Source organism: Rhipicephalus microplus, chromosome 5, assembly GCF_043290135.1.
Source record: "Rhipicephalus microplus isolate Deutch F79 chromosome 5, USDA_Rmic, whole genome shotgun sequence".
Taxonomy (NCBI): Eukaryota; Metazoa; Arthropoda; class Arachnida; order Ixodida; family Ixodidae; genus Rhipicephalus; species Rhipicephalus microplus.
This window is the reverse complement of record NC_134704.1, coordinates 38,785,562-38,804,858: the sequence shown is the minus strand read 5'-3', so window position 1 is coordinate 38,804,858 and position 19,297 is coordinate 38,785,562. Positions and strand designations below refer to the sequence as shown.

At 44.4% G+C, this 19,297-nt stretch overlaps 2 protein-coding genes across 2 annotated transcripts in view; one reads left to right on the top strand and one right to left on the bottom strand.

Moving 5' to 3' along the window:
* The window catches only part of LOC142817739 (glutamate receptor ionotropic, kainate 2-like), a 333,822-nt gene extending 325,380 nt beyond the window's left edge, over positions 1 to 8,442 (top strand). Inside the window, exons 10-15 of the mRNA XM_075895249.1 lie at positions 381 to 584; positions 1,671 to 2,032; positions 2,617 to 2,815; positions 4,110 to 4,335; positions 5,552 to 5,820; positions 7,948 to 8,442. Of these exons, the coding sequence (XP_075751364.1) occupies positions 381 to 584; positions 1,671 to 2,032; positions 2,617 to 2,815; positions 4,110 to 4,335; positions 5,552 to 5,820; positions 7,948 to 8,103 (1,416 nt within the window). The 3' untranslated portion in view covers positions 8,104 to 8,442. The remainder of the gene's footprint in view (positions 1 to 380; positions 585 to 1,670; positions 2,033 to 2,616; positions 2,816 to 4,109; positions 4,336 to 5,551; positions 5,821 to 7,947) is intronic.
* Positions 8,443 to 15,426: 6,984 nt separating this feature from the next.
* Positions 15,427 to 17,151, bottom strand: LOC142817473 (solute carrier family 22 member 13-like). The gene has a single exon (XM_075894487.1). It carries the CDS (start codon positions 17,149 to 17,151, stop codon positions 15,427 to 15,429), a length of 1,725 nt encoding a protein of 574 aa, XP_075750602.1.
* Positions 17,152 to 19,297: the final 2,146 nt, after the last annotated feature.

Sequence of the window (19,297 nt, the reverse complement as noted above, 5' to 3'; positions counted from 1 at the left end):
CATCCGATGCAAATGTGAAACCAGGACCATGATGTCGTGCCAGTGTTATCTTGTAAAAACACATTTTCTGAATATTCGAAAAAATGATCGCGAGGGCTACACCGGATGTGCCTAGAAATAAAAAAGAAAAAAACAAAAGCGTTACTTGTGGTTTGTGTAAATAACAATAACTGTTACTAACTGTGAGCCAATGGATTACATAACTCTTTTTTTATTTATATGCAAATGCATCGGAGTGTGTTGCAGCACAAGGTCGTGCAATGACGCACCGACCAAACTGCATAAAACGTCCGGATTTCCAATCCGCAGAGATAATCCAAGCATATATACACTGAAGTGTTATACGGTGCATGTCTCTTTTTTTTTTTTTGCAAGCGCAGACTGATCCGTACATGATGCTCAAGGAGTCGGCGGCAGACCTGCAAGGCAACGATCGCTTCGAAGGCTACTGTGTAGACCTCCTGAAGGAGCTGTCTAAGCAGTTGAACTTCAAGTACGAGATCCGGCTGGTCAAGGACAGGGCTTACGGCATTCAAAACGCCAGTGGAGACTGGAACGGAATGATAGGAGAGATAGTCAATGGAGTAAGTATAGCGACGATTCTTTTTTGAAGCCAACATTCAGCGTTTCTGGCCTACACTCCACACAAAAGACTTTGCAGGCTACAAAACAAAATGGTCTAAAGAGCTCGGTGGTCACTGGAGCTATCGCAAAACTACTGATGTATAACCTTGCTTCAGTCTATAATTGGTTCCATGGTATATAAAGTTTGTGACTGACGATCCCTCGAAGTTCAGTCTTTTGCTTTCAGGCGCACGAATATCGCGATGACCAGCGTTGATTACTCTTTTATCAATGCGGAATCCACAGCTGCCGTAACATGTTCGCATTGTGGCTCACAATGACACTTCATTTGTTTGCTTCTGGAGCTTTTCATGAAGACGGAAAAGGTTCCGCAAAATCTATTTCCTATACGCAAGCAGGGATAATCATCGTTTACTCTATGACTGCACAAACACGCTTTCGAACTAGCTGCTGTCGCATTCGGCGACGTTGTTATGGTATGGCTTGTTCATACGTACAGCCTTACGCAAAGATAAGGTGGTTTAAATTATTTTCCTCACTCAATGTATGTCTTAAATATCGCTACCAGTCATCGTTGTTGTCTTTACAAAATGCATGTCTGTAATCATGGCCAAACATGAAAAATGCTATTTTATATGGCCTTGCTGGTCTCTCTATTTTCTTTGTATTCATGTGGCGTGAAGGAGGTGTTGCAAAACAAATTTTTCGTGAACTACTCCTTACGTAATGAATAGGTCAAGCGTGCAACACCACAAATAAACACAAGAATAGAATGACGTGGAAAAAAACAAACACCTGAACACACATATGTCGAACACCACCGTCATAACGTAAAATAAAATACCCGTAATGTCATCATTAACGTTCGAAATTTCTAACAATGCACCTATTGTTATCGTACAGATGATTTCTTTACAACATAGCAGTCAACACAGCGTAGGAACCAGCTCATACACATAATAAGTACACACACGCAGAATAATCTGTTGCCTCTTCAACTAAATGTGGCACAACTTTCATCTTGATTGTTTTGCTACATACTGTCTGTGGCACAGACTTCTTCAAAACGGCCTTCCCACGCGCAGAAAGCGGATTTGGCCATAGCCGACCTGACCATTACGTCTAAGCGAGAGGTGGCGGTGGACTTCACGATGCCCTTCATGAACACGGGCATCAGCATTCTCTTCAAGAAACCTACTCAGAAGGTGACGACGCTGTTCAGCTTCCTGTCGCCCTTCAGCATGGAAGTGTGGGCGTACGTGGTGGGCGCCTACATCGGCGTCTCGGTTGTGCTCTTCCTGGTGGGCCGCCTGAGCCCCTACGAGTGGGACAACCCGCACCCGTGTCGCCAGAACGACCAGGTTCTCGAGAACAGCTTCAGCCTGCTCAACTCGCTCTGGTTCACCATCGGCTCGCTCATGCAGCAGGGCTCCGACCTGGCACCCAAGTAGGCTTCGCAATGGCATATACTAACGATTGCGGGGCTTTCAACCAGGGATGTGATTATGAGGGACGTTGTCGAGAGCTCCGAAAATTTGACCATCTGGTGTTCTTTTTAACGAGCACCTAAATCATCTGTGCAAACGGGCCTCGCACGTACAGATACATGGGTTTCATGTGGCTGTTGTAACCATGACCTCAGTGCAGTATAGCACACTGGTTGCGACGCGCTAAAATCTCTGCCTTTTCCTTTCATCTCTCTTCTTCTCTCCATGTCTTATGAAAATGAGCCAAAGTACAAAACTTAAGTACGACACGAAATCTCAAACGGCGGTTGCTGCAGATTTCTTCTCTATCATAACCAGGGGCGTAATGGCACTTTCACTAACCATTAAGACTATATCGCAAATCGTATCATTTTAAGATGCAATAACAGGACATGCATGAAGATTTTGTTTTACTTTTAATAACCTATTAACTTTTCGTTAGTGCCAAGGTTGCCTTGAGGAAAGCGCAAGCAGTCTGTATCGCAAGAGTATTGTTTATATTTACAAATAAATAATATATCATTGTCGCTCTTTTTGCATACAGAGCCATGTCAACGAGAACAGTGGCTGGTATCTGGTACTTCTTCACACTCATCATGATATCATCTTACACCGCCAACTTGGCTGCCTTTCTCACAGTCGAGAAGACTGTTTACCCTATCGAGAACGCCGAGGACTTGGCGAAACAATCGAAGATCAAGTATGGGTGCCTACGATCAGGCAGCACCCGGACATTCTTCAACGTAAGCGCTGTATTGTGTATTTGAGAACTATTTATTCGAGAATATTTTACGCTCAACTTCATCTCCCTGTGAAAAATCATCATCATCATCATCATCATCATCATCATCAGCAGCAGCAGCAGCAGCAGCAGCCTGACTACGTCCACTGCAGGACAAAGGCCTCTCCCATGTTCCGCCAGTCAACTCGGTCCTGTGCTTGCTGCTGCCATTTTATACGCACAAACTTCTTAATCTTGTCTGCCCATCTAACTTTCTGTCTCCCTTTAACCCGCTTGCCTGATATGTACGTATACATATTAAAGGGACACTAAAGGCAAACGACTATTTATTTTAAAGTGAAAGATCAATTTATGACGTCTAAAACGGCAAAATATCAAACGGCAATTATCAACAATGCCCTACCTACCGAGAAATTAAGCGAAATGTAAGGCACCACAGGCCGCATGAGGGGGTATTTTAGAAATGATCCCGATAACGTTAGAGCGTCTGACTACAACTAATCATTAAAACTAATAACGCTTGTGACAATCGCTACAAGCAATTAGTAATCAAAGTAGCTGCAGCAACAAAAAAAGAACATTTCGTGCATTAAGACACGCAGTAAAAGGCTGCTTGTCCATTTCTGTTTGACTTGTAAAAAAAACCCTCCTGTCGTTACTACGGGGAAAGGCGCGTGTGGTTCGAAAAATCTGCTTTCACCTGGTTAGACTGGATAGGTGGTGCTATCTAGCGAAGCCCAGTTGAACCAAGCGAGCAGAACCATGGCCTCCGAGATGACCGTTGTTCTGCTGTGGTTCCCGCTACTGTCGTTCTGTTGCTACAAGTGGCCGCGCTGTAAATCCGGGCAGCGTTGTGCAGGACAACAGTGACGTGAGGCGGACCATGTTCAGGCGGGGGATTTGAAGTGCGCTAACGCGATGCGGACCACTGAAACGTAATTTTTGTTTCAAAATAAGCACATTTTTTGGCACAAAAGTCGCACTATGAGGTTTTCCGACCACTATTTCAGCGCTCAACATCGACTTAATGTATTTAGTGACCCTTAAAAGACTTGGTGCGAGTTCAGCTTAGGTTCATGATTGCACACCCAGTCTTTTAATGTGGATTGTTGTTATTGTTTATGTTTTCTGTTTTAGTTTATTTTATTTCCATACTGAAAGCAGTACCTGGTGTAAAATGAAGGCTCAAAAATCTCTCCTATTACATCAAGTCATTAAAAGCCACGGAATCGTTGTCACGGTGGCATCTGTCTCTTGTGCTGCGACATAGCACGCTTCTTGATGTTCTCATGCAGGAATCTAAGATTCCGACCTACAAGAGGATGCACAAGTACATGCTAGACAATGAGCAGGACGTGTACACAGAGTCATCCAGCGACGGCGTGAACCGCGTCAAGGCGGGAGATTACGCCTTCCTCATGGAATCAGCCTCAATCGAGTACATCATCGAGCGAGACTGCAACCTTACTCAAATTGGTGGTCTCCTAGACAACAAAGGATATGGCATCGTCACTAAAAAAAGTATGCTCGTGCGATTCATTTGGTTGCGCTTGCAATACATTTGTATATTATTTTGATTCAGCTGACAACAGGTGAACATAAATAATTCACTTATTGCTAATAAAAACTCGTAAATTGAATGTCCATGAGTTTTGCCAAAATAACTGTACATGCTGTTTTACTACATTTTTTACTGTCTGAAAGCCATTGCAGTAGTCACATGTCTTAACTCTGAGCTTTCCTTTGAAAAGATGTTGCCCTGTTGGTTTTAAACTTTTCTTTATTAATAATTTATGCATACAAACATAAATGTGCGGCGAACACGTTGTTTCTTTATGCCAGCGAAAGTTATTCAGAGAGCCTCAATATTTTTTTAGATGTCTCTATCAAATTCTACTTTACCTCGCGTCATATTTATAAGTTTATAGAGAATAAAAGTAAAAAAAACATGTTCAGAGTTTCGCTGGAGTATAACATTGTGATGCCTCTTGCTGTAAGAAAGGCCACTGAAACGCGCCTGTGGTAGCGAAACACGTCATTCTAGAATGTTAAATGTGTATCCCATGTCATATGTCATTATCTATCGGTGTTTAACTACACGTTTTTTGTTTTTTTACAATGAATAAACATTAGAAATATGCTCAATGATTCGCCGGAGCTTGACTATGACGCGTCCACTGTGGTGGTGTAATGGATACGGTGCTCGGCTGCTAAAATGAAGGAACGTTGGCTGTGGGACGCATTTCGCATTAAGGTCGTGGGTCGCATTTCAATGGAGGCCAAATGCCAGAGGCCCATGTGTTGGGTGATGTCATTGCAGATCAAAGTACGACAGATGAAAACTACCAGATTGTCGAAACTTCAGGAGCCTTCCCCTACAGCGTACCTCATATTCATATCGTTTGTTTGGGACGTACACCCTAGATGTTAATATTAAAGCTCTGAGATAAATCTTGTAAGAAAGACCACTCAAGCCACCCGGGGTAGCTATATGCGTATTTTAACGTTTGATATTTTTATTATTTTTCTTTCGCTGAACTACACGTTGGAAACCATAAAGAAAGAACATTGGAAATGTGCTCTTATATTTGCCGGAGTTTGAATCTGCGACGCATTTCGTTGTAAGAAGGACTACTGAAACCACCCCTGGCAGCTAAGCACGCCACTTTAAAAGGGTCCCATAGCATCTCCATACCATGTCGCGCATCAGGCTCACCTTTTTCTTTTTTTTTTTCAGAATCACCGTACCGCCAGATCTTGTCTAGCGGCATCTTGAAGCTGCAAGAAGCGGGCAAGCTGCACAGCTTCAAAGAGAAGTGGTGGAAGGAGCGCAAAGGCGGCGGCAAGTGCCTTGACGACTCCAAGAAGTCGTCGGCCGTCACCGAGCTCAGCCTGGCCAACGTGGGCGGAGTGTTCGTCGTATTGCTCGGCGGCCTCGGCCTCGCCTCCATCGTGGCCGTCATGGAGTTCTTCTTCAAGGCCAAGAAGATGGCCAAGGAAGACTCGGTGGGCACTCGTGTTGTATTTGCATGTAGGCAACCACGTAGCACCGCCTTATTATTACATGAATGCTTTTATTTTGGCACGTTCTCAAGAGTGTGCGATCAACTTGCTCTCTTTGACTTTGTAAAATCAAGAGTTACGCGAAGGGAGAAATGAACAGAAGACTGGAAGAACAACAGAGCCTGGTCTAGTTGTTTATCGCACGCGTGGAGAGGTTTTTTGGAGGGTGGGAGCGAATAGAGAGACAGAGATCGAGAGAATAGGTCAGGGCTCTAGATGATTTACACGTTACATGCGCTAAGCAGGATATCTATAGACCAGCTCATGAAGTGCTCATATAAAGGCTCCAATGTGAAAGAAACGAGCCCTCATATACCGTTCATTTTTTCATTCATTCATTCATTCATTCATTCATTCATTCATTCATTCATTCATTCATTCATTCATTCATTCATTCATTCATTCATAAAGAGGGCCTTTCTCCGGCAGACTTGATGCATTCAGGTAGTATACGAGGGTTTATCAGTCATCTGTCTACTCTTTAAAGGGTCACGTGCTACGTGCTGTGAGCTATCAGAAAGTGTTCCGCACTCACCGCCATAGATGAGGACTAAGCTGACTAAAACTCTGAGGTTTGCACGCAAATGAGTTCCCGATAATGTGGACGAGAGGACGTCCGCCGCTGTAGCTCATTTGTTGAAGCATTGGGCAGGCTACCCGAAGGTTGCAGGTTCGGTTCATGCCGTCGGATTGTTTCTTCTTGTTTACTTACTTTCTTCACATCTGGTACAGAATTGCTACAGTACACTTATAAGAGCACAATTAATTCCATCTAAACATTTCTTGAATACATTATCTGCTAGTTTTCGTGAAGGTTGTGGGAAACAAAGAAACTTGCCACCAAAATTCTCTGCTTTAATTCATAACAACTGGTATAGCTTTCTTGGCTGTTGAGTTAGGAGCCCAAGCTGCCAGAATATTTTGTTCCTAAACTGCTGCTCACAATGTTGGTTCAAGGCACAATAAAGATAAAAGAGTTGTTTGTCACAGTGGTAATCAGGAGGGAATGTTCGCCACGTAGCATAAATGAAATGTGTCAAATAGAGCATAAATGGGCTGTGTCATCTGCTGGCTCTGAATTTACTTATTTACATGCTCACGCTAAACTATTTATTGTCGGGCTATTTCCGCATCCCAGTGCCAGATAGCATACCACATGTTACCATCTTGTTAAATCTTCCTGCCTCTACCATCTCCCGTCTCACCGCCTTTTGATTTGTGTGATTTCTTCTAGTAGAAGGACGGCGGGTTTGTAAATAACCAGAGCTTGGTCTGTTATTTTTTAAAACTTTTACAATACGATTTATTCGTTTTTGCAGTTTCTCAGATTCCGTGGTTGCGACCTGCATGTCAAATTTTGTCTGTTCCTTCCTGACGTGCAGTGAGTGAAATGGCTCGGCACATGTCCTCCAGTAGACTTCATATTGTGAAAAAAAAATTCTTCTTTTCTCTTCATTCTTCTCAATTTTAAGCTTGCGCAACGTTTTTCAAGTATCTTACGAGAATGTTTTTTAATACCAATAAAACAAGAATATTACCACTTCTTGCAATGAATGTGTGAGGATATGCTAGATTTAGCGGCTACGCAAATAACATCCGCATAATATTCTACTGCCGTTCCCTCAGATACAATGAAGCACTGGAGGTTCTGCACATCTATAACTTTCTCGATAGCGATGGTGTTGGTACGTTTGCTCCGTGCAATTTTATTATTCGCCGACATGGCAGTACCTTTCCCCCACTAGATCAGCAGTAATGTAGCGTTGCGTCCACCTAATTGAAGAAGCTTCTTCGGGCCTTTCTGAAGAACTTTCCCAAGCTAGCAGGGATTAGGGAAGATGAATATAAGTTAGTAACATGTCCAGTACAAGGCGCCGTTTGGCGTCCTACTTAATGTCGTCTTTGCGTTTCTGAGCGTTGAACAAAAATTACCCAATGTAAACGCGTCGTAACGGTCCGAAATGCTGGCCGTTGAAAATCTTTCTACCGAATGGTCTATTGTGGTGTAGTGTACCTAGAGTCCTTCTTATTCAGTGCACTTAAAACGTTTTTCCCGCTCTGCTTATCCAGGTCTCCCTGTGTAAGGAGATGATGAAGCAGCTCAAGTTCGCCATATCGTGCCGCAGTTCCACGATGCCCGTGAAAGGCAACAAGCCGCCCGAAGTGGACAGCAACGGCGGAGACTACCGCATCTCCACGCTGCCGTCCTTCACGTCGGACTTCTGAGTGCGTGTGGGTCCCGTGTGGGCGACGGGCGGCGACGACGGTGATATAACATTATGCCTACAGGACTCTTATGTGCCCGTCTCGACCGCTTCTTTCAAGTCTCGCACATGTCCCCTACCGAGACCACCATGTTCTCTCATCTCCACGTTGAGCACATTGCGAGGACGTTATGTTTTAGCGATATTATTATCTGGATGTGTGTCTGTCTCGTCCTTGTACCGACTGTTCTCTCTTCTGCCGCCTTGGCTTCACCCGGGCGCTTGATATGCTAGTGATCTCCTTTGACCATGCTTTGATTTCACTGTCGTGTTTAAGTGTCATACGAACTCGTTAGCGCCATTTTTTTCCACCTGTTGCAGCCATTTTTTTTCCTCCGAACACACACGGCGTTTCCTCCTATCACAGCAGCTTATGTTCATCAGGGAAGGATGCGTTCTCATAATGACAGAAGCTTAATGTTGTCAACAATGCTGTCTTTGCAGGAGAAACCATTTCGACATTTGGGCTTAGCTTAGTGGGAGGCGTAGAAATGTCGCATTGTTATTGTCGCAACGTTGGCTCCAGAGACATTCTTTTTTTTTTTGGTGACACTGATAAATTGTAAAGCTTATCAGGCTGATGGGAAACCCCGAAACAGATTTTTGTGGAGGCACTTTGTCTCCACTGCTGTGGTTACTGTGGGACAATAGCTTATAGGTGGGCTTAACATATTAAAGGCATTCTTCACCGATGCTTTATTGGGGAATGTGTGTCTAGTTGAGAAGTGTATCCAGTTGAGATTTCTTGTTATTCGATGCACGGGAAAACAACACAAAAAAGTGACGAAGCCGAGCAGAGGATACGAAGTGGACACACACAGCGCCGTACTCCCGTAACATTCGCTTTCTCATAATGCTTTAGCACAGCCTGACTTGAACATGAAGCAAAGGACACGAAAATACAGAAAGGAACAGACACGCACTCATGCTGTAGCCTTTCTTGCTTATTTATGTCTCTTATCTTTCATTCTCAATGTGAGCTGCGCTAAAACAGTACAAGTTGAGCATAAGGGAAAAGAGACATAAGAAATAAATAAAGAAAAGGCAGAGTCAGTACCTGTCTTTTTAATTAACGCTAAAGCAGTACACAAATATGAGGCATGAACTTGCCCAATCAACAGTATATTTCTTTTTCGTTTGTATCCTGCGGTTTTCCCAGTACTATAGATTTATAAACTAGGTGAGTGAACTTAACTTAACTGTAAGGACCTGTCGACGCTTACCTGTCGACGCTTACCTGTCGACGCTTACAGCACTTAACAACCTTTCACTGGAGTCTGCATAACTCATAGTTTGTTCGACTGAGATGAATTTGCGAATTGGTAATAACGGAAATTTTCGTTTGCTAGTGATATTCCCGCACGTACTTTCATCCTTTATCTTTACGGAAAATATGGCATGAGGTTATCTAAAATTACTCATGAAAACAAATATTACCCACGCACGGTCCTCACATACCTAACAGAAACAGTATTCGCGATTATAATTTACAATTAGTATTCACTGGGCAACGCAACGTGTAGGAATTGTACTGGTAATAAAGCTCTCCAGAAGCAGGGCTTTACACATTTAATTCAATTTTAAATAAGGTGATGTTAAAAAAAACTAGGGTAAAAATATGAAAGGCGGCAAAATGCATTGATTATATCATTCGAGAGAAGCAGTAGAGTCTAGCGCTTGGGCAAGTAGGTGTCGTTTCAATTTTTTGTCCCTTTATTATTATTAACCCTAGATCTAGCAGAAGCAATTGTGCTTATATCGCGGATGCTTGGGATATCTTTTCCACACTGTCTCCTTTTGCTTCCTCGTCGTGTCGAGTACCTGGTTAATGTGTTACCACCCATAGCATGCGCGTTTTCCCTTCCCAAACATTGTTCGACACAGTATGTGAGCCTTCGACACGTTTTTACAGGCGTAAAGCACGCGGTGCATGCATCACCACCGCCTAACACGAGGAGTACCTCAAAGTACACAGAACAGAACGACTGATAAAGGTGAAAAAAAAAACGATAACGTTCTTCTTTTAGGATGCCGACAGTCACATACCTATACTACCTGCTCATTTGTTAAGCTGCGTCGTTTCGGCAGTTGTGTGCACTTGCGAAGGGCGCGTTTCGTACGTTACTTGGCGTTACGTCGTGCGAATGTGGTGTAGATTGTGCGTGAGTGGGCGTGTCTGGATGCTAGTGTTTCACAGCGTGACAGGTTGTCTCTTTGTCGTGTTCGTGACTCGGTGTCGTACCTATAGGCGGGAACGTAAACGAGACGAAACCAAGGTTGCGGGCGCGACTGTCGTTGCCAAGTTTCTCGCTTCTCGCCGGAGATCACTGAAATTACGGTGCTCGTCGTACTTACTTCATGCTTCCCTCAACGACGGGGATACCGTACGTATAACTGCAGTTTAGTATCAACCTTTGAGCGGTGCTGTAGCTAGAAGTTGAAGATAGTTAGCACAGCCGTACATCTTCTCCGTGATGTGCCGCGTTTTTTTTTTTTTTGCTAAGTTGGCACTTGCGTTGGCTTTAATTACGAATTATTTAGCACAATTATGGATTAGTGTGCGTACTAGTCATACGTCAAGAAATACCGGTATGTAAGGCAACCTTCATTTTCATAACTGCAAGAATTAATTGTGCTCTCAATTGCTCTTTCTTCTTTCCTTAGTTTGGTCAAGAAGGAATCGAATTAGGATGTCCTGATGATTGCGCTTTCATTACTGTGACTGCGAACGTGCGAAGTCTTGGCTAGATAATTGCCAAAAAAATATGAATAGCCTCCACAATACAATACGTGATCTCATAATGAGCAACAAAAAAAGAAAAGAAACAGTTACTAATGAATATTTATTATTACAGGCTGTTCCTAAAAGCTGGTAATTAGTCGTAACCATTTACGCGAAAGCAAAACTATTTTTTCATATATACGATGTGTTATGTTATTTCAGATTGGTTAAGGTATCTAAGATTTGTCGGACACTACTTGTCAGTCACAACTCATGGTTTCAAATTCAAGTGATATTTCACAATTACTTTCTAAATCAGTTCATCCGTCAGGAAAATAATACACGGGAAATGTTAAGAAATCAGAACGTGGTTTCGAACGTGGCTAAGCAAATACTTGAGTACTTTTTAACACTTGCAAACGTTTAACATGTTCGCGTAAAATTTGGAAGGTCGCTTTTGCTGGGCATCCTTTTGCTATGACCTCCGTAGCCTTTGCTCAAGTGGAATATATGCGCAGTTGTTGAGAATCCTAGATCAGCAGCTGCAGTGGTGGTCATGCATTCGATTTCTTTGTAAAGGCAATACTATTCCATAGTTATCTCACTGGAGAGTTTCTCTTTCATGACAACCGGTTTTTATTTTCTCATTCAGCTCTTCGTTCCTTGTGTCTCGCAGCGTCACCTTCACGCAGATGTCAAAACATTCAAGGACAAGAAAGTGGGCAATGAAAGTTGGCGATGTGTTTGAGTTAAATATCAAATTAAGAAGCCTGGTTATATATACGAGCCGACTTTTCAGTGATGAAATCCATCACCATTAGGTCCTCTTCGGGTTTGCAGCTCCTCAGCTTCGCAACTGCTTCTCAGATGTCAAGTGAAGTTGCTCACGTCTCAAATACTCAACGAGTCGTTTAAGTACGTACGCTCGTACGTGCTTCGAAACTCAAGCATTCGCTACCTAAATACTCGTTTCTTCTCATCACGTATAATTTCTCAGGCAGGCGTGGAACGGTGCTCAACGTATGAGCTCCATGCACAGATTGTTTCTAGTACTCTGCTCCTCTCGAAGATCTACTCTACTGCGTCGAGGAGCCACTGGTACAACACTCGGCGGCAACTTATCTGCACATTGAGGTGAAGGCTGTGAAGGCGGGTCTTCCGTGCTGTCATGCGGCCTCACAGCTTGTGGCAGATTTTGGTTTCGCACTTACGCACCATTAATGCGTTCGGAAAATTATATACGCAAAAAAATGGGAATGAGAAATATATTTCCTTTGCTTAGAGTACATTTTAGGGTCCTACTACGAGAACTTTCTTGTTCTGAAGAGCTAAACAGCTCGTTCACGGCCGTACACTAAAACACTACGTCATGGGCACCACATTTTCTTTGGAAAACAGCTGTGCTGAATAGGTGGTGCTGTCTGAGAAATAGAAAGAGAGAAGCAGGATTCCAACGTGAAAGATAACTGCATTTCACTTACGACTTACCGCACTTCGAGTCTCTTAATGAATCAAGTATCATTTATTTCAGTTAGGCAAGCGAGAAATATATTAGTAAACTCAAGTGTTATATTTTTTGTTGTGGTAGCAGGCATTCAGTTCTGAAGCTTCGACAGTGCTGTCAAGAAACGTTGTCGCCGAGTCTAGTCAAGAAGGCGTTGGTGGCACTTGTGCCGTTGTCATGATCTCACCGACGTCGATAAGACGCTCGCACTGCTCCTAGTGTTTCGACAACGTTTGAGCACAGGCGAATAAGTGAGGGCCACGTGCATTACCTGTCTGTTCCCCCTGCTGGTTGAACGGTAAAAAGTGATGGTCGACAGACTCAATTCGAATTTGGTAATAAATTCTTTACTTTTCTGTGATGATTATTTTTATTTAGGTATCTTGAATGTGATCTGCGCGGTGGTTGAATGTCATAGCATCTGTCATCAACAAAAAAAGAGCATGAGGTCAGCACGTCGCGGAGGTCAGGGTGGAGGTGTTAGTTGCTTTCACATAATTCAATGAAGAGCTCTCCTTTGTTGACAGAGACAAACACAGCGCGTTTTTTTTTTTTGTTTATACTCAACAACAAAGTTGGTATGTACGCCTATATTCCACGATCAAATCTTCTCAGGCGCATCGCTCAGTCGTTGATCGTAGTCGTTTTCTGTAGTACTGACTCTTCGGATCTTATGTAATATAAGCGACTCTTTGAGGCGATTCTCTTTCACTCTTTCTCCCTCTTTCCCACTCTGCGACAAGGCAGCGCGCAGCACGGCGTTTGGATTTCCTGCTTCCAAACAGTGCTGCCCTCTGGATGCGCATGTTTTTTTTTTACATAATTGTAGTAATGTAGATCCCCGTGTGACATATAATATAGCCAATAGAACGGCCCCGATCGGCCTTCTCTTATCTACTCACTTCCGCGCGTTTCTTCGCCGTACTGTTTTCGCATGAAGTGCTTGTTATTCACAAATTTCAGGAGACAAAAAAAAATACGCGGCAGCTTCTTCGGTATGGAAACCTCGTTTTGTATCCAGTTGTTAGACTGTTGTCATTACTCAAATGCATTCACGGTTGTACTTATTAATTTTTCCTTCTTTTTCTTTGATTCTCGAGAGTCTATTGTTGTTCGGCACAACGTGGTTCCAGCGAGTGACTTTTTTTTATATACATTCTTCTTTTTCTTCTACAACTTCTTCATCAAATCATACGGCGCTGCCTCTCCCAAAGCACAGATAGGAAAAGTAAAAAAAAACTGATTTAGCTTTAGTGAGATACTGTTTCTGTCTCTCGAATCTCGTATTATTAGCTCCCTTTGTGGAAATACTGTAAAATCTGGCATTCTCAAATAGTGCAGGCAGTCGAGGCGCTCTATGTAGCTTTAGGAAACGTAGTGCTCAGTCAGACATGACTAACCCACGTAATGTGTAGGAGGCGTAAAGCTTCTTCAGTTTCGATAACGTAAACGAGATATCACGGGTACATCCGTGTAAGCTTTTCGAGCAAAATGGTTTCAACGAAAGTAACAAAGAAATGAGAATATTTCTATTGACTGTTGAATGTTTCTAGTCTTCTTTTTTTTTCAGACAGCCGCAGTGGCTGATTAAATCAGCGGGACGAAAGAAATCGCGCCTTTCAGTGATTTCTTTGACTCATCGCCGTTTCGAGTAAAGGAGTGGTTCGAGTGGTTTACGAATATGTGTTGTATTAACCTGTTTAACGGCTCGTTGATCGGCATTAGTCGTCGAACACAACAAGCAATCATTTGTTCACTTCAACTCGCGTTTTGTCAGTGATGTTGCGAAAAAAATACGTTTGTGAACTCCACTCGCGGCAGTGTTTGTCTAGGTGGAAACGGTATCACTTTGATACACTATTAAAAGTATTTTATCTAAATAAAAGTTGCATACGACAAACGACTGAGACTCTTTTGTTATGTCCCTGCAGTGCTGTGTTTGCTGAGCTAACAAGAGCACCACTGTATCTTCTTGATTTCTCAGTGGCCCACTCATCACGTTGTTTTGACCAGTTGGACAACAACAACAACAGCAGCAGCAAAAGAAAACATGACGCCTGTGCAGCACGGGCAGCACGATAACCCCGAAAGTTGGTGGAGTGCCTTTTTTAGAGCTCGTTGTGAACTCTCTTGGAGCAACCAATACAAGTATACACTTGCAGGCTATACACTACGACATGATTTCTGTTTATTATGAAGTATGAAAACACCCGCTATCTATTTATTTGTCATTCTGCGGCGAAGAAGCGAGGTACCCGTTAGCCATCAGTAAGGAAGCATATGCACTTTGCCGATGCTTCGGGTGATGACGATGAAGAGTGGCGTGCCAAACGTTTATACGTGGATCTCATTCAAGTGTATTAGATTCTAAAATAAAAGTCCACTCACCTTGACGACACGTCCAAATGGCGAAGGAAAGAAAGAGACGACATAAACATGGCGGAAAGAACACTCGCTTTTGTCGTCTACCTGCCACGTTTAGCGGCCGTTTGTTACTTAATACGCTTCGTAAAATTGTACATCAGCGTAGAAGGTTCTAGTGTTAAATAGAACACGTTTCTGTGAAATGACGAAAATAAGTAGATTACGTGCTCTTTTAGTAAGAAATTAATCATTTTAACGTGATGCCATGCGCGTGTTCGAGGTATACAAATCCGAGTCATGTTTGAAGCTCACGTATCCCGTCATTCCCTTGCATCCAGCAGCTCACTAGCGCCAGATTTCCCTCTAGGTATGATTGCGAGAAACTCTATGGCCAGAGCATTCGGAGACTGGAAGGGGAAACACGGTACCGTGTCTTCTTTCGCAAACAGCCGAGACACGGCAGTCACGTGATCAGATGTTGATCGCGCTCCGAGGCCAAAGGATGGCGCCCCAGAGCGCTCCGAGTTGCAGAGTAGTGCTCTTGAGAGCATTTCAACGACCCGAACAAAACGCGCGTCACCAGAGTGTCCTGGAGCACAAGGATACGGATGCACCAATAATATGTTCTAAAGTAGGAGGACACTACGATGCATTTGCGTTATTAACTGCTATCGGTTTATTAGGTTTAGTTCGCACTATGCATCCCAAAAGGAATGGCGCCTTCGGGACAAGCTCGAAGAGTGGGACTTTTTCCGCTCGTGACTATATCGCCTTTTCTCAGGCTTCCGGTAATCCAGTGGCTCCAGCGTCATCTTCATGTGGTCCAGGCTTTGGCTGCACGAGGCGGATATCCGGCGTATGTTGATAGTAGGCCCCGTGTTTTTGCCAGGCATTCGAATGAGCGCCGCCAGCGAGAGGAACATCATGCTCGCAGAAATGGCCAGGGCGAGGTCCTCACGACCGATGACCTTCAGCCCCGCCGCGATCGTCCCGCACACGCCTCCCATTCGGCCGACGGCAAACGACCAGCTCAGCGCCGTCGCGCGCACAGGTGTCGGGAACACCTCGCACACGCATATGCCAGCCAGGACGGTCATGGCGAGCGCGATGGCCTTGGCTGGGATGTAGAACACCTGGGCGAGGACACCCGTAGGGTCTCCCAAGGTCAGGCTGAGCAGGCATACGAGGCTGCCGAGAATGGCGAAGCACCATATGAGTAACTCCAAAGGAGGTACCCGGCCTATGAACTTGTACGCGAACAGAGTTGTCAGCATGTTGCTGGGTAGCGACAACCAGCGGGTCCACGTCTGCGTACTCTGCTGCACAGACGACTGGAGCAGCACGAGGTAAGTGAACGTGACGGAGAAGTATGCGCCGAACATGAAGAGTGCTCGAGTGGGTATGTAGTTCGCCCACGAGTTCTCGGTAGGCACGGGCGACGTCCCGGCACGCTCATCGGCCTTTAGCACCTCAGCCTTTACGGCGTTCAACAGGCAGGAGGTGATGGGCAGCGGCACGTTGTTCATTTTCGCGGCCGCGAGCATCACCGCTTCCGCCGAGGCCATGTTCCTGGCGAAGATGAGCCATCGTGGGGACTCGTCGGCAAACCAGAAAGTGAGGAATGCCAAGGCCGTGGGTGAAAGGAACACCGCTTGAAGCAGGAACCATTCCAGATTGAATTCGTTGACCACGTTGTACCACAGCTCACTGATCATGAGAGCCAACAGGGTGACCGTAACGCCATACGATGTTCGGTATTCGTGTCTGGTTGTCTCGAACGCCAGTATGAAGGACGCTAGGGCGCCCGTGCCCACGCAGGCGCTGTTAAAGAACCTGATGGTCACGTACAGGGCGAACGTGTTGGCAAAGCAACCTCCGCAAGTGCTGATAATGAACGCGGCGGAGGACAGCAGAAGTATTGGTCGGCGGCCTACGCGGTCCATCATGTAGCCGCCAATGCTGGGCAGCAAGATGAAACCCGCGAGCTGCACGACCTGTATGACCGCGACGAGAAACCGCCGTTTGCAGACCAGGTTCCAGGTGCTCACGACCGTCCTTTTCTTGTTCTTCGGATCGTAGTCCCAGTGGCCGCAAGTTGTAACGTCGGTGTCGTTCGGGTCCCCCGGATACTTGTAGACAGTGCACCGGCTGGGCCTGCCATCAGCTGCCAGAGGGATGGCCGAGTTCCTCCATTCGGCGACAGACAGAGGCCAGTCGGCCGGCGGTCGGCACCAGTGGTCCACGTCACTCGATATGAGGTAGAAGACCAGTATGCTGCAGTGAACATACAGCGAGAAGGCGAAAGAGAGAGAAAACAGGCGCTGCTGGTAGAGGCCGTGCCCCATCGCATCATAGCAGTCGAATGAATCGCTGGTGTCCAGGTCCAGAGCAGCCAAGCGTTTTCGACAGAAAAGCGCCATCTTCGACTTATTTGGTCCCGCACGCGCACGTGTCGCGTGCCAGCAAAGCATCTTCTTCTCATAACATGTGTCATACCTAAGCTTTTCCACGTGAAACTTTGTTTTTTTTTCCCCGATTGCGAAAGTTCACACGTAAACAAAATGTGCATCTACAAATTCAGGGAGTCAAATGATTTAGGCAAAACATATATGATGACTGCAAGCTGGAAAAGTGAAGTATGTTAGGATGTTCATAAGTATCGTGTAAACGCATCGCCTCCCTTGAGATAATGCTTCTTTTCAAAGCACATCAATTCAATTGCTCGAGAGAATAGAAGGTCTTAAACATTTATCCTAAAGATCTTAGATCGTCTTTGATGGTTAGATAAAAACTTCGACTATTCAACTAGGTACGGATCAATGAAACGTCAAGTTGAGAGCATATTATGCAGCAGAGGCGATTCCTTGTATTGACATCTTAAAGTCTCGCATGATTGTACTTTCGAGAAGGCATGCCCAAATTCACCGAAATGCAGGATGCACAAGAGTATTTGTTATGAAAAAAAAAAACAGCACAAAAAATAGACGAGGACTAAGCAAGATACTAAACAGGCGCTGACTCGCAACTAAAAATAACTAAAAATTGTTGATTAGAATTCAGATGGCCAAAATATCCGGAGCCCCACACTATGACGTGCCTCATAACCATATCAGGGATTTACTATTTGTGCATCAAGCCTAAGTGGTGGCTGATCAACAAACAATTACACATTAGTTAAGCTTTGTTTAAAACGGGTGAACCTGCTTCCAGAAACCGAATCGCCGCCACGTACCGGAATACCCCTTATTTCTATTATTGGCTGCGCAATCTGTACCCTTCAAATGTAACAATCAAGGCCGCTATCACGTACCGAGTTAATTTTCTGCAGCTAAAACGAAAGGCTCAAGCAAAAAAAAAAGGGAAAAAAGGGAAACGCGAGGCGAAGGAGAAAAAAAAACGTACATTTCTTGTTCATGTTGTGCTAGCGCTTTCATAGATGGCGCAACGATACAATGGCTGCAAGTTTGTCATTTTCAAATTCGCAGCGCGTACAGGGCGCGCCGTGGGATCGGCCAACAATTGTTATTAGTTCCGATGCTGCATTGTTTCTTATTATTACACAATGTAATTACGCAGCGCTACCCTGAAAAATATACGCTCACTAAAGTAATGAAAATTAAATTTATTCAGTACGAATGCCAGCATCGACAGCTTTACTGTGCTGCCACACTGTACGGAAAGCGTAATGTTTTTTTTTTTCGTGACACGTTCGTACGCGTTTCTTCTTCATCCGCCACCATTTACCACCCTTCTGCACATGCGTGTGTATAAGAAAATCAATAAATTGATTGGTGAATGGCTCAAGCGTGCCGCGAGGAAACGAATGTCTGTGGCCGTAGCATCAACCGCTTGAAATGACGACGATGATGATGGTGACGCCCTTTATGAATGGTTCACACCCACTCAGGGGAATTGGCCTTGGAACAAATAACTTACGGATACAATTGAGAGAAAGGCAAGAAGAGGAAAATGGAAGCCTGCGATGAGAAATTCGAAAACGGGAGGGGTGGGTGCCGGAGCCGACGTTTCGAAAATCGGGCTTGTTTTTTCAACGTTGCTGCTTTCAAGGTTGCAAATTCAATACGACGCTGAAACTTTCAACTTGAAAGTCGCAGTGTTGAAAAAGACGAATACGCTCGTTGAAAAGTCGGCTCCAGCCCCCACGCCTTGTTTTTGGAATTCCCATAGACAAAACTTGTCGAATGATACATGATACGTCGAATATATATTATTCAGAATGAATCAATGCTGCTTATTTAGAAATTTGAAATCATGCGTACGAAACATTTACACGGAGTAAGCGTGAATGTGCCTCAGCTATTTGGAGCCCTCACCAAGCATACCTCATTAACATTTTAGAATCCATACAGAACCGTGCGACCAGATTCATCTCTTCCAGGTACAGCCGTGATGAAAGCATCAGTGTCATAAAGCTATCCCTGGGAATTGGGTCATTGTCATTCCGACGTAAGATTGTAAGTATAAGGCTGTGCTTGTTCCATAGGCTCTATTACAACTTCCCTCAACTTCGTGGTAAGATCCTAAACCCACCACACCGTACATCTC

Bases quoted from the DNA above. Each gene is read 5' to 3' on its own strand.
- LOC142817473 (XM_075894487.1), bottom strand. From the start codon at position 17,151: ATGGCGCTTTTCTGTCGAAAACGCTTGGCTGCTCTGGACCTGGACACC.